Source organism: Lagenorhynchus albirostris, chromosome 9 (assembly GCF_949774975.1).
Source record: "Lagenorhynchus albirostris chromosome 9, mLagAlb1.1, whole genome shotgun sequence".
Taxonomy (NCBI): domain Eukaryota; kingdom Metazoa; phylum Chordata; class Mammalia; order Artiodactyla; family Delphinidae; genus Lagenorhynchus; species Lagenorhynchus albirostris.
In genome coordinates this window covers 60,310,859-60,325,082 of record NC_083103.1, presented here as the reverse complement: position 1 = coordinate 60,325,082, position 14,224 = coordinate 60,310,859, and the positions used below count along the sequence as shown (strand labels likewise).

At 40.7% G+C, this 14,224-nt stretch overlaps 1 protein-coding gene across 3 annotated transcripts in view; it reads left to right on the top strand.

The window, feature by feature from the left end:
• DLG2 (discs large MAGUK scaffold protein 2) overlaps window positions 1–14,224 on the top strand; it is an 812,204-nt gene that overhangs the window by 795,539 nt on the left and 2,441 nt on the right. For all 3 annotated transcript variants that reach the window (XM_060157866.1, XM_060157868.1, XM_060157869.1), the window contains 5 exons: window positions 1,460–1,510; window positions 2,610–2,711; window positions 6,731–6,903; window positions 8,969–9,078; window positions 14,074–14,165. In XM_060157866.1, the coding sequence (XP_060013849.1) occupies window positions 1,460–1,510; window positions 2,610–2,711; window positions 6,731–6,903; window positions 8,969–9,078; window positions 14,074–14,165 (528 nt within the window). The remainder of the gene's footprint in view (window positions 1–1,459; window positions 1,511–2,609; window positions 2,712–6,730; window positions 6,904–8,968; window positions 9,079–14,073; window positions 14,166–14,224) is intronic.

Genomic DNA, 14,224 nt, shown 5'->3' with positions numbered 1-14,224 from the left:
TAGTCGTTTCATTTTTTTTTTTAAGGGAATCACTTTTTCCTGAATAAAAAAAAAAAGTCATGAATCTGATTCCTCACATACCAAACCCCTGCCCTGATGTGGGAAGGTCCCCTGAACACTTTTGGAGCAGCCGTGAGTAGGTTCCACTTAGAAGAAGCACCAATGCCTGTTCTCCGTGACTTTAGGAGGTAGCCTAGTGGTGCCATTCTGAGAGTGGGCCCTGCTTGAGGTGAGATGTGGCGCAGGCCCGGGGCCACTTCTCACACTTGAAAAAGTGACACCCTCACTCCCCTCCCACCCCCACCCCAGGGAAGACAGCTGTAATTCACAGCTTTACCCATATATCGCTTAATTTCCCAAAATCAGTTGTCATTATCAAAACTGTCTGTAATACTAACTCCTTTTATGAAATTAACTCACCCGAGGCTGTGACTTCTGAAGCACATGGCTTTGACAGACTGTGAATGTGTTTCAGGGGCTATGAGGAGATAAAGCAGTGAGACTCATTGCCGTTTGGTTTCAGGAAACAGTACCACGTATTACACTCCTCCTCTATAGAAAAGCATACAAAAAGCCCTTTTCAACAGCCCTGAACAATTTCCCCACCAAAAGATAATTGGTCCTGGGCCTATGCAAATAAAAGAATAGAGCCTTCGGGATTTGCAGCTGAATCAGACTAATCTCGTGCCTAGTTCATCAACTGGGCAAAATAGATGATTAAAAAAATAATTGCCTGAAACCAATTTACTTTTCATGGTTATGTGTTGACTTGAGGCTCATCGTGAATCGGAAGGCTTATAGCAAATGACACTGGAGGGGGCCGACCCTTATGCTACATTGTCTTCCTTCCTTCTCTTTTCAAAGTTTCAAGGCTAGATTTAGCAGCAATTAGAACCAGTGATATAGGGTCCTCCTCAATTTTTTTATCTTCTTAATTGACCCAGCGTTTTCTTGATGAATTAACAGAGTAAAATCCTCCGAGCCCTGTAGTGTTTGCTGATGAAGTTTTTGTCTCGTAAATGAAACAAGCAGACATTTGCTTTTGAACGTTCTTCTTTGGGAAATAAAATGGAAGATGAAATAAAAGGTCCAGAAATTCTGGTAATGTAGCAGTAAACTATTGGAAGGACCCTCTCCTTGAACTCAGTGGGTTCCTTTTAAGTAGGAATGCTGGATATGAGGCCATAGTGCTGCATTTCTCAGTGTCAGACGGAAGGCGGTCTCTTAGACGGCCAGCCTCCAGTTGTTCCTTAGACTTATGACCTTCGATCACCTGACACTGTAATACTGCTAAACAGCTTTATGGGGGTGAAGGGATTTGGGGAATAGTTCAAGGAGGGAGAGAGCAGGGAAATTAACCCTGAAGTGGGTCTGTTTCCTGGGTTGCAGAGCAGGACTTGTAGCTGTGGTTTGTGATCGGTTGTTAGTCCACCGTAATTTTCCTTTTTTCTCTTCTCAGGAGGACAGGAAGACTTCATTCTTTCTTATGAGCCTGTCACAAGACAGGAAAGTAAGTTTCCCAGCATGCTTTGGTTCCTGATTGACACCATTACAGAAGGGAAGAGTGAAGGACTAAGGAAAATAAACTCCTTAATAGTCAGCAGTTCCCAGGCCAGACCGTGCTCTCTCTTTGGCCCTGTGACCAAGCAAACAGCTTCCCTGCTGAATGTGGGCAATGACAGCTCCCAAGAGAATGGAACTGCCCTCCAGATGGGAACGAGCACATCCAAATCATAAAGAGCCCCACCTGCAGGATCGATGCATAAAATCTCCATGCAGATTGACATCCACTCAGTATTAAGAAGGGCTTTTTAACAGACCTGTTGTAAGGTATAAGCTACCTTCTAGGCTGCTCCGAAGCCTGGGAGGAATTTATACAGAGGCTAATGGCGTCAGAGGAGGAATTGTACCAAATGAACTTAAGAGTTCCTTGTAACCCCATGATCACAAAGGAATTGGGAAAATCCAAGCAGAGTATAGAGAGTATTTTGAGCTAAGGAAAAGAAATTACAAAAACATAAGGTGTGGGCTTCGCTGGTGGCGCAGTGGTTGAGAGTCGCCTGCCGATGCAGGGGACACCGGATCGTGTGCCCTGGTTCCCACATGCCGCGGAGTGGCTGGGCCCGTGAGCCATGGCCGCTGAGCCTGTGCGTCTGGAGCCTGTGCTCCGCAACGGGAGAGGCCACAACAGTGAGAGGCCCGCATACCGCAAAAAAACCCCAAAAAATCAAAACATAAGGTGTCATTACTGCAGATGATTACTTTTTAAAGTCATTGCCTAAACAATGGTCAAATAGCTACTTTTTCTCCCATTCAATTGACTAAATTCAGTAGTTGTTTTGACATTGTGTAGGCATAACTGTAGAGTAAGCAAAACCTCTCCAAATGTTTCTTTTCATTGACAGACACTGCAGTTGTTTTTCCCTGCAGAAAGTAGACTCAGCCAACACACTGTGTTAAACATCAATTTCCCTATGCAGGGCTGTATGGGCAGTTTATCCACCGAAGTAATACCCTTACCAGTTCTTGGTGTTTGGCAGTTTTGCCTTAAGACCACAGTGGTTTCCAAGTCTTTCTCCTCATCTGCATCTTCCTTTCCATTTCTGCAGTAAACTATACCCGGCCAGTGATTATCCTGGGCCCCATGAAGGATCGGATCAATGATGACTTGATATCAGAATTCCCCGACAAATTTGGCTCCTGTGTGCCTCGTAAGTATCTAAACAAAGCTTGTCTCCTTTTGAGATGATAAAATGTAATTCTCTTCCTCCAGTAGTCTCTCCAGTGATTCAGATACCATCAATTACCTAGTTTCCAGGCATCTCATTTAATTTTCCCCGCCGAACACGTTTCATCTACGCTGCCATGTGTTGTTCTCTATTTAGTGAGTAAATGATGTGGTCCCCTAGAGGGCAGGATGAATCCTTTCTTTGTATCTCCCACAGCATTTAAAATAGCATAGGTTTGTTTGTTTTATTTTTAAAAAGGGACCTCCCTGGTGGTCCAGTGGTAATGAATCCGCCTTATGATGCAGGGGATGCGGGTTCTATCCCTGGTCAGGGAACTAAGATCCCACATACCACGGGGCAACTAAGCCCGCGTGCCACAAACTACAGAGCCCACGCACCCTGGAGCCTGCGCACCACAACCAGAGAAGAGAAAAACCTGCAGGCCACAACTAGAGAGAAGCCCACGCACTACAGCAAAGAGCCCACGCGCTGCAACGAAAGATCCCGCATGCTGCAGCTAAGACCCGATGCAGCCAAAAATAAATAAATAATATATATTTTTTAATAAATAAAATAGCATAGGATTATTGATAGGCATCGGTATGTTCTTATTGATTGATGGAAATGCCACTGAAGCATTTTTTCCCATAGAATAACATTACCGAACCAGGTTCGCTGAGATGCCGAGGTTTGCAACAAAGAAAGGGTTAATTCACGAGGCAGCCAAGTGAAGAGATTGGAGAACGAATCTCAGACTCTCAGACTCGCTGCCTCCTCGAAGGCGAAGGCGAGAAACGGGATATTTGTGGGACGAAGGAGCAGGGCGGTCTGAGGTGTGGGGAGCATGGGGAAGGGTGATTGGAAATAAGAAAAAGGTGAGGTAAATGTCATTCTGTGCAGGTGCAAGTAAGCTACAGGCTTCCTCATGGCAAGCATGTTCAGAAAATCACAGCATTAGCATGTTCTGAGGGTGGAGTTTGGGACCCCCTGATGTCAGGTCACCAAGTGGACATTGGCACTTGCCCAGTTGGAGGGTCGGTGGTCTTAACCAGCTCAAACTCGAACTGGACGCAGCTGACTCTGAGTTCCTGAAAAACAGCTCAGGCAAACACATCGTTTGGGTTGTGTGACGCTTGGAGGACCTGCAAGGTTTTTTTGTAACAACAAAGTGAGCTCAATCAGTGAAGGCAGGTTACAGGTTTAATGGATCTAACTGGTGATCACTCTCAGTTACAAGAAAAGAGATCAGAAACAAAGCCATCTATTAAAATCACCTCAGGATAACTTAGGGCCATGTGTCATTGCAAAACAAAATAGCCTTTCCCAAGTGTTTCACAGCCTCAGGAGTTGGGAAGATGCAGACAAGAAGGATTATAAAATTTTAACCCACCCTCCTGGCCACTGCAAACTTTAATCTGCTTTCTTGTCATTATGGACAATCATCAGGTCTCCTGGTCCCTCTGGTACACTCAGGGCTACATGCCTGTAAGAGGCTATCTGCTCTCCTTCCTCCCATTTGCCACCCACCCACTCACCACTTCCATCTCTACTCCCACTGTGTCACATAAAAATACATAGAGGCCTTCTGTGTACATAGACAAACCCACCAGGGAATTTTAATTTATTAGATCATCAAGCTCTTAAATCTGATCTCAACAGATATTTCTTTCTCACTCTGCGGTTTTTAAGCTTTATGCTCTAAAGTGTCTCTTACATTTCAAGACTGCAAATGTCTCCCGGAATACAGAAGAATAGCAAGAATTGCATGTGTGCAGTACCTGGGCAGGAGGGAACTAGGACGACTGTGCTATCTCATGAAACTGTTCCCAGCAAGGGTTCTGGGAAGAGACCTTGCCACAGAGCATACCCTGAGAGAGACTCCAGATAGAAATGATCAGGTCAAACCCTAGGCCATTCGTCACAGCTCCCAGCTTGTTCCTCCACTTTTGAAAGAAAAAAAAATCCTTTAACACCATTTTTACTTCCCCTCCACCTTGCATAGTCTCCTCTTTCTCTTTTTTTAATTAATAGCACTATTTTATGAAAATCAATACATGTTCATTGTACAAAACATGGAAAATGATAAAAAGTTAAACAAGAAAATAAAAATACAGAATCCCACAAGGTACCCAGAAGTAACATCGCTGCTAATATTTTCATAGATTTCTACCTTCTTTCTTTTCATGCATTTTCTCCCATGATTAGGCACATATTAGATAGATAGATAGATATTTTTTGCTTAATATCATTTAAAATTTTATAACTATTTTAAATGATTATTATATCATAATTAATACTTTCTTATGGGTATTTTGGGTTTTCTCTACTTTTCAATATTATGAATTATAACTCAAATACAATTATAATTATGTGTTATAATTATTTATAATTTATAAATTAATGTAGTGAATATCTTTAAGGATAAAACTTCATCCAAAGTTTTGATTTTTTTTTTTTTTTTTTTTTTGCGGTACACGGGCCTCTCACTGTTGTGGCCTCTCCCGTTGTGGAGCAGAGGCTCCGGCCATGGCTCACGGGCCCAGCCGCTCCGCAACATGTGGGATCTTCCTGGACTGGGGCACAAACCCGCGTCCCCTTCATCGGCAGGCGGACTCTCAACCACTGAGCCACCAGGGAAGCCCCAAAGTTTTGATAATTTTTAAAGATGGATTTCTAGAAAGAATATCTGGGTAAAAGATTAAAAATATTTTAACATTTTTTTAATGTTAAGGATAAATTATATTTAACCCAATATATCCAGAACAATACCATTTCAATTGTAATCAGTATAAAAATTATTGAGGTATTTCATAATTTTTGGTAGTAAGTCTTGGAAATCCAGTGTGTATTGTACATGTATGGACCAGCCCCATTTTAAGTGCTCTGGAATGGGGCTGCTGGTGACCACACTGAGCAATGCAGGTATAGAATGTATCTTACTCCCTCCTGTATTCTTTCTTTTTAATATAATTTTTAAAGATTACTTTCCATTTACAGTTATTACAAAATTATTGGCTATATTCCCAGTGTTGTACAATACATCCTTGAGCCTATCTTACACCCAGTAGTTTGTACCTCCCACCCCCTCGCCCCTAATATTGCCCCTCCCCCCCATAACCACTAGTTTGTTCTCTGTATCTGTGAGTTTGCTTCTTTTTTGTTACATTCACTAGTTTGTTGTATTTCTTAGATTCCACATATAAGTGATATCATGTGACATTTATCTTAACTTTTTTTTTTATTTATAACATTAAATTATTTTCCCTTCTCTTCTTCCCAAAAAGTTTAACCATTTCTATCTATGGTTAGAGTTGATAACTTTTAGTCCCTCCTTAACTGTGACCGTCTCATTTTACATCTTTTAAAATCCCCGGATATATTTATACTGCATGTCCATTTTTTAATATGAGACATTTTTTTACTTCTTTGCTTGTCCCATAATCTTTTATCATGTGCTAGACATAGTGATGCTACATTATTGGGCATCTGGATTTTGTTATCTTCCTTTATAGAATATTAAGTTTTTGTTCTGGCAGGTACTAATTTACTGACAAATCAGCTTCTTCCAGTTTTGACTTGGTTTTAGGGTTTGTGAAGGTGGGTCTAGAGTAAGTCGAGAGTAACCTCATAACATGCGGCCCTTCTGGCGTCTCAGCCAAATGCACAGTCTGGCTGAACTTCAGAGTCTCCTAGCACTACATGACCTCTAGACACTCTCCATTTGGAAATGAAAATGGAGTAAATGCGGAGTCCCTTCGTGTTGCTCTTAAGTATTACAGCCCAACACTGCCTGTTGTCTGATGCCTGAAAATATATTTCCATATATTTTATCTAGTTTTATAGTCTTTACAGTGGGAGGTTAAGCCTGGGACCTGCTACTATGTCATGGTCCTTCATATTACATATTTTTATATATCTATGCTGAGGGTGTAAAAATATATGTATAAAGGAAGTTTATGAGTATAAAGTTACCTTATTTTCATCTTTTTTGTTTTATAAAGATACTACGAGGCCAAAGCGTGACTACGAGGTGGATGGCAGAGACTATCACTTTGTCATTTCCAGAGAACAGATGGAGAAAGACATCCAAGAGCACAAGTTTATAGAAGCCGGCCAGTACAATGACAACTTGTATGGAACCAGTGTGCAGTCTGTGAGATTTGTAGCAGAAAGGGTATGTTCCCCAATCATCTTACGTCTCTCCTGAAGAAGGTTCCCAGGTGGCAAACTGCATTTTTTTGGTCATTACTCTTTCCTGATTTCAGCTGTAAATTTTGATTAAATATTCCTTTTAAGACCTCTAAGCAGAGATTCCCTTTAGAGCAAGATCATTAATCTTTATTCTAATCTCAATAAAGACTGACCTGGTGGGGAGAGGAGGAAAGGGAGCTATAAACCTGAAGGCAATTAACAGCTTGAAGCTTATGGAGATTCACTTTATCCTTGACTCACTTCTCTTTGGCCACAACATTGAATTTACTTTAAAAACTTTGTCACTCTTCGTTGTTTAGATCAGGGTCCTCAGTTCTTTTTGTTAGCAGGAGTTAACTTTTCATCTCCCTGAAAACTCGAGATCCTCCTGGTGGAGGGGTAGATAGATGGGGAGGACTGCCTGGCCTGTTGCTGGCAGACATTTTAACTCAGAGGAGGTGTAGATGCTGTGATTCTCCTCCTCCTGATGATTTCATGGGCGTGGAAATGAGAAGAACGTTCAAGAGAGAATAGGATAGGAAAGCACTTCAGTGTACCTTTAAGATCTGCCTAAGGAAAGATCCTAATCTCCTATGAACACAGAGAACCAATTTCATAGATGAAAAAAAAGAGTTAAGAGGCAATCCTATTTGTTGGATTGATTGGATTTGACACAACCTTTTCCCCCCCTTTTAATGTATTGGTGAAAAAGATTAAACAAGAAATGTTCCTGTCTGTCTGAGAATACAGTAAGAAGGTGGTCTGCTTTCTTCTCTCTGGAAAGCTGGCTTCTTTGAGCTATATCATACTGTTTCGAATCAGCTTCCCGGATAATGGCATCTATTCTCATAGACACAACCTTTGTTACCTCGAACTGTTCTGGCCAGTGAATAATCAAACTGCATTTAGACATTTTATATAACTGCTGCATTTCACACATAGCAAACTTGGAATTTATGTAAGTGGTAAAGGCTTGAGCCACCTTAGTGTGTTTCTCCTATAAAAGCTCAAGTACTCACTGGACTCTCTTCATTTTTACACGGATATTATGGATGAGTTTTTATCCCCTTTTATTGATTTAGGACTATTTCTATTTGCATAGTATGCTTCTTCTCTTCTTTTGTAAAGCTCTTTAGCCTCGGGGTAATGAAGCCATTTCCCTCCAGGAGGCAGAATATGATGTGAGGCAAATGTGTCTGTTTTTCCAGAAATACTTTATAAAGCAGCTCCTTGCTCTGAGCACTCATTGCAGTGGAAAGCAAGTTAAATGAGGTGTGCTATAGTGTAATAGGGTTTTTATTTGTTAAGAAACAAGATATTTAAACACTATGCAAGCCTATCTCTCAACATTTAAGATAAAATATTTAAGGTAACTCTTTGTGTCTGTCCTTGCTTTATACTAGACTGAGCGTATCGAAGGCAGGATACATATAAACGCTCAGCAAATGTTTATGGGATTGTTCTAAACTCACATTACCATTCTTCCAGATTTAACATTGGTCAGGGTGAGACAATAAGGTATCTATTTATTTCAGCCAATAAGACTTGGGTTTGAGACTTTGGGCGAGTTAGTATTTTTAAGCCTTAGTCTTTTCTTCTGTAAAATGCAGTTGATAATATGTACCTCATAGGTAGGGAATTTCTTCTTTGACAATTTGGGAATTTCTTTTTGACAGTTGTTTTCAGATATGGTTTATGAGCGTTTCATGAGGGTGGACTCAGTCATGTTACATATGGCTACACAGCTTCCTTGTGCAGAGCATCAGGTATTTATTTAAGAAAATAAAGTTAACTGAGATAACACAAGTAAAATATCTATCCCAGTGACAGACGCTTAGTAAAGGAGTAAGAAATATAAATTATTGCAAACATTTGGTTATGACCCTCTATATCAACTTTTGTTTATGCTTTGCAGTGATTCTTTTTCAAAATTTGAAATCCAGTATCTTTTACCTCCCTCTAAAACATACTTACTTTTTTTTTCCTTTTGGTTTGATTATGATCATTCTTCCTGGATTAATTCCATATTTTTCTTCTCTTTCTTCCAGGGCAAACACTGTATACTTGACGTATCAGGAAATGCTATCAAGCGGTTACAAGTTGCCCAGCTCTATCCCATTGCCATCTTCATTAAACCCAAGTCTCTGGAACCTCTGATGTAAGTGGAGGACAGCGGTGGCCTTCATCCAGCCCCCTGTTCCGTACGACAGAGCAAATTGTTAACAGCTCTTTGTCATAAATGCTTACAAATGGGAACTGACATTGTTGATTTTTTTTTTTTAAGAATTCCCTTTTTTAATGATAGGTGAAAGTTCTTTTGAACCACTAGAGACATAATGTCAATAATTCCTTAAAATGTCTTCACTAATGTTTCTTGATTTTTGTTTTCATTGCACAAGTTGTTTTTGTGTGTGTGATATTTTCATTTTGTCTTGCAGTTTTGAAGGTAGGTTGGTTTGGTTTGTTTTTGTTTTATCTTGCTTTGCTTTCCAAATGATAGGAAGCAATCATCTTTAAATTATCTCTTACTTTGGAGAGCAGTTCCACTAGCAAATTTTTTTAAATGTGTGGGTTTTCATAGAGGGAGCAAACAATATTTTAGACTCTTGGCATTGGCATTTCACGTTGTTATAGCATAGAATTCTCATGTTTCTTAATTAAAACCTCATGTTATGTAGACCGCTATCCTTAATAGGGCGTTTTCTTAGTGGCCTTTCAGTAAAACATCTACAAGCTTAACCAAAAGCTCCAGACCTGTGTACATTTATAAACAAGGGGAAAATGCATGACTTGGATTTTTTTGTTCTTTTTATCTTTAAGCGAATGTGTAAAATATCTTCCTGCAAAAATCAGTAAACAAAATGGGCAGATATTCATGATCTGGCTGTAAAGTAACAATATTTTTTGTGCCAATTTGATACAAATGGGTGGCATTATTTTGTAGACCACTCTCATGCAAAAGTGACGCTGCAGTAGCCATAAAAGTAGCAGAGCAAAAAGGCTAAGAGCAGGGACTTGAAAATTAATCAGGCTAGGTTTGGTTCTTTCCTTTGCCACTGTTCAGTTATGTGAGCTCAGGCAATTTGCTTAACATCTGTAAGATTTAGTTCCTCACCTCTAAACTAAGCACATTGATGATGCAGACCTCATAGAGCTAGTGTCAAGGTTAAACAGCGTCTTGAATGTAGAGTTCTCCATATGGTCTTTAGCATATAATAAGCACTCACTAAATGGTAGCTATTATTACTATAAAAGATTTCAAGTTACTTTATTGTAAGAGGAATAAGACTATTTTATCATTACAAACCATGTAAACAGTGCCATTTCCAAGAGGCCACAAGAGATGACACCAGTGTGTCCATTGTAAGAGCTTTGCCCAAATATGCCTCCATTTGGGCCTCAAGACATTAGAGCATTTGGCAGGGTTCAGAAGTGAACCACAGAGTACTAGAAAACAGTGTTTATGGAAAGACCAAAGAAAATGAAATCATTCATCCCAGAGGAGAAAGCAGTTACTTGTAGAGGATATCGACCAATTATTTGGCACCTTCTCTAGAAGGAAGAAGCGACAGTAGCTGGAATTGCAGTCTAAGAGAATTAAGTTAAATACATAGTCGATCTCTAGGGAAATTGCCAGAGATATATCTTAAAAGCAGAATAGACTCCCATAAATAAAAGATGGACAAAGTTCTTACCAGGATGAAAAAATAAAGTCAGGAGGTCACTCTTAGTACCTTCTGCCCCATGAATTTAGGTATTTATACCTAAATTAGGTACTAATTAGGTACTAATACCTCTTTATATATCATAAAGAGCTTTGCCCACGGCTAGCACTGTGGAAAAATATGTGTTGAAGATAAAATAATGGTTGTTGATAGTATTATCCCTAATGGTACATATTAAATTCCTCCTCTTGTAAGCTACTGTGTTGGGCATTGAGCAAAGTGAATTAAGCAACCGCAAATTTCCTTGAGTAAAAGTGATTTATAATCTGAGAAGGGCCTCGTAAATGTTATTAGTACTGCTAACATTAATAAGAAGCATAGAAATATGGCCCCCACCTCCTGGGAACTGCATCTTAAAGGCCCGTTTCAGAAATAGAAAAATAAGTTTTCACATCGTAAACATGCAATGGGATAAGTGGCTTCCGGGGAAAGGGAGGCCTGAGGGAGAAACCGCAGCTGCACATTTGGTTCAGGGCAACACTGGGGGATGTTCTCAGTAGGAGAAGGTCTACTGCTTTCCACAACTATGAGATGCCTTGTTTAGTTTTGCCTTAGGGCCCTGTCACGGCCATGTATCATCAAGGAAAATCAAACCTGCTGAAGGCTGGACTCCACAATGAGACAGTGACTCTGACATCATTTGCTGCAGCCATATGTGTAGTGCCGTAACGGTGACATTCAAACCAATGTGATCTTATTAGGAAATGCTAGACGCTTCCTTTCTAGCTCACTCTTTTTCTGAGGGTTTTACTTGAGGAGCAAAGCTGGCATGAATTGCCCATTCCGCAGGGAGGGGTGAAGGCTAGGTCACCTGGAGCAAAAGCATGGCAGCTGCCACATTTAGGCACTGATAGATCATCACACACGTCATTCTCAAGTGCATCATCCGCATCAAACCACAGCACTTATTAGCACATACGTAGCTGACTCTTCAGAGGAGCATAAAATCAAGGGCGTATATGAAACAGGTGTTTTTTTACATTGTACCCGCCATGTGACTTCTATTCCCCACCCCCATCCCATGGCGATAAGAAGCTTTCCTGTGGCTCCCCACACTTCCACCCCAATCTGCTTTTACCTTCTTGCTCCCATGATGGCCTGTGTTTAGTTCTGTCTTCAACTGTATCATAATTATGTTTGTCTAGCTCTCCAGTCATTCATTGTTTCATTTCTTCGTTCACTTATTCATTCAGTAAGTTAAGTGTTGACTCAGCTCCATGCCACATGCTAGTGAAGAAGCCATGGTCTCCGCCCTCAAAGAACTAGCAGATTGGGCAGGGAGACAAAACAAGTTCATGTATTAGAGGATAAAATCCTAAATTCAGTATTGCTACAATAAACGCAAAGGGAATTCAGAGAAGACAGACTAGTATGGACCAGGGAAGTCAAAGAAGAACCAGAACTACATGATTTCGTGACATCTGGAGCAAAACACTTTCTTTCTGTGAGAAGATACCTTGGTTTAGCCCAGCATCTCCTGCCACCCAAGAGTGACAGCCACTCAAAGCTTCTAGGGCTAGTGCTGTTTAGGAAGAGAATTATAGATACCATCCCTCAGTTGAAGATGAGTTTACTTCAACAACAAGACTTCAGGAAACTCCCACTTCTGTATATTGCAGCCATCAACATCAAGTCCAGAACTGTGTTAGTGTCAGACTTCAGTTTTGTTTTGTGTTTTTCTAAATAAGGGCCTCTTTTGAAAGAAAGTCTTGGCATACTGGAAAGTCTATTTCACTAAAAATTGGTTTCAAAAAAAAAAAAAAACCTTTGAGTTCTTACATCAAATTCACTCTTTTACCTTAGGCAAGTTCCTTTACTACTTCTGACCTCAGTTACTTGCTCTGAAAAAGGAATTAACCTGAGACTACATGCTCAAAACCCAGATATCTGGCATCCTAAAGTGACATGCGAAAGCAGCAATGCCTTCAAAATTCTACCTGTACCTGCGATGCCTCCCGATGGACCAACCAAACTGTCTTTGCTCTTAGCTGAACTTTTATCAGTACAGTCACACTGGTATTCTTATGATGATCAGAGGCAATGATTGTCAGTCTTTGATTAAGAAAAATGGGAAGATAAAATAATTCTTACTTAATAAGTACACTTTGGTTGGCAAAAAATGTTAACACCTAGAGGACATGAGAGGATAAAGCTGACACTGGTTGGGAATCAATAGATTAGGTTATTCTCCCTTTTCCTCCCTCCTCAATTTGTCCTTGAGACTAGATTGGATTTAAATAATCTTACGATTGATTAAGCAGCACTAACATACAGTTAATGATACACCAGTGGCTGACAGACTAACAGAAAGAAGGACAGAGAATGCCCAGCGTAATTCCTTTACAGCCCGTTCTTCTGTCCGAACAAAAATAAACAAAATAAGCATCGGAGATTCCTTCTTGCCAAGCTCCTCTCTCTGGCTCACTATCTGATATGACTTGCTTAGAGTCTGTTTGAAAATATTTTGGTCCCAGCGCTTTTGATTGTTCCTTTCTCTCTGTATCTTTAATTCAAGCCATCTTTAGCAGCTCCTTGAAATTCCACTGATTATAAAAACAGAGGAAGTTCAGGGCTCTTGTTGCTATAGACATGCCTCACTGTTTGCAGAAGTTGAGCCGTGCAAGCTACAGAATGCTTTTTCGGCCTGAAAGATACACACGCCTGAGGGGCCTGTCACATTTTCTATAATTCGTTGGAAGCACTGTCTCTTTCTCCACTCCACATGTCTCCTGCCCACACTGAAGATGAACAGCAGCCCTTGGGGAGGATGGGAGAGTCGAGAGATCAAAGCTTTCTGCGAGGTCAGGACCTGAGAACAGTCAAGTCTTGTTCTCTTAGATATAATGAGCTCTGAAAGGCTGTGATGTGTCTTCCCTTCTCTCCATCTCCTCTCCTCTCCTCCCTCTGGCCACCCTAGAAGATTGCGTTCAATTCTACATCCCATGTTTAAAAGAGGTTGAGATAGATGAGAACAAAGTCTAAGGAAAGAAGGGTGGCCAGGAAGTTAGGATTTGGAAATTATATCCAATGAGAGAATAGATGAAGGAAGCAGGACAGTTTTTGCTGGAAGAGCGGAAACCTCGAGAGACACATCAGCACTTGACTTAAAGACCCAAGGGCCTGACATGGAGGAAGGAAGTTCAGTCCTACTCTGTGGGGCTGCAGAGGACAGAACCAGTGACTGGAAATCATGACGGAACAGATCCTGCTTCAGTCCCATGTGGGACCAAGAGACTGCCCTCCGAGAGAGTGAGCCCCCTGGGAGGGAGTCTTAGTGGCTGAAAATATTCCAGCAAAGAGGAATAGGAGACTGCTGCTGCTAAGATTACACTAGGCTTCCTGCAGGACTCATTTTCGCCATGCATTGTAGTGTTTCAGGATTTGGTATGTTCCCTTTGTGTTCTAATAGCAAACTCTCATTTTCCCAGGGAGATGAATAAGCGTTTAACAGAGGAACAAGCCAAGAAAACCTATGACCGTGCAATTAAGCTAGAACAAGAATTTGGAGAATATTTTACAGGTAAAACTTCATTTACATTTGTGCTGTGAGAAAGGAGATAAATTGTCTGACATTTGGTA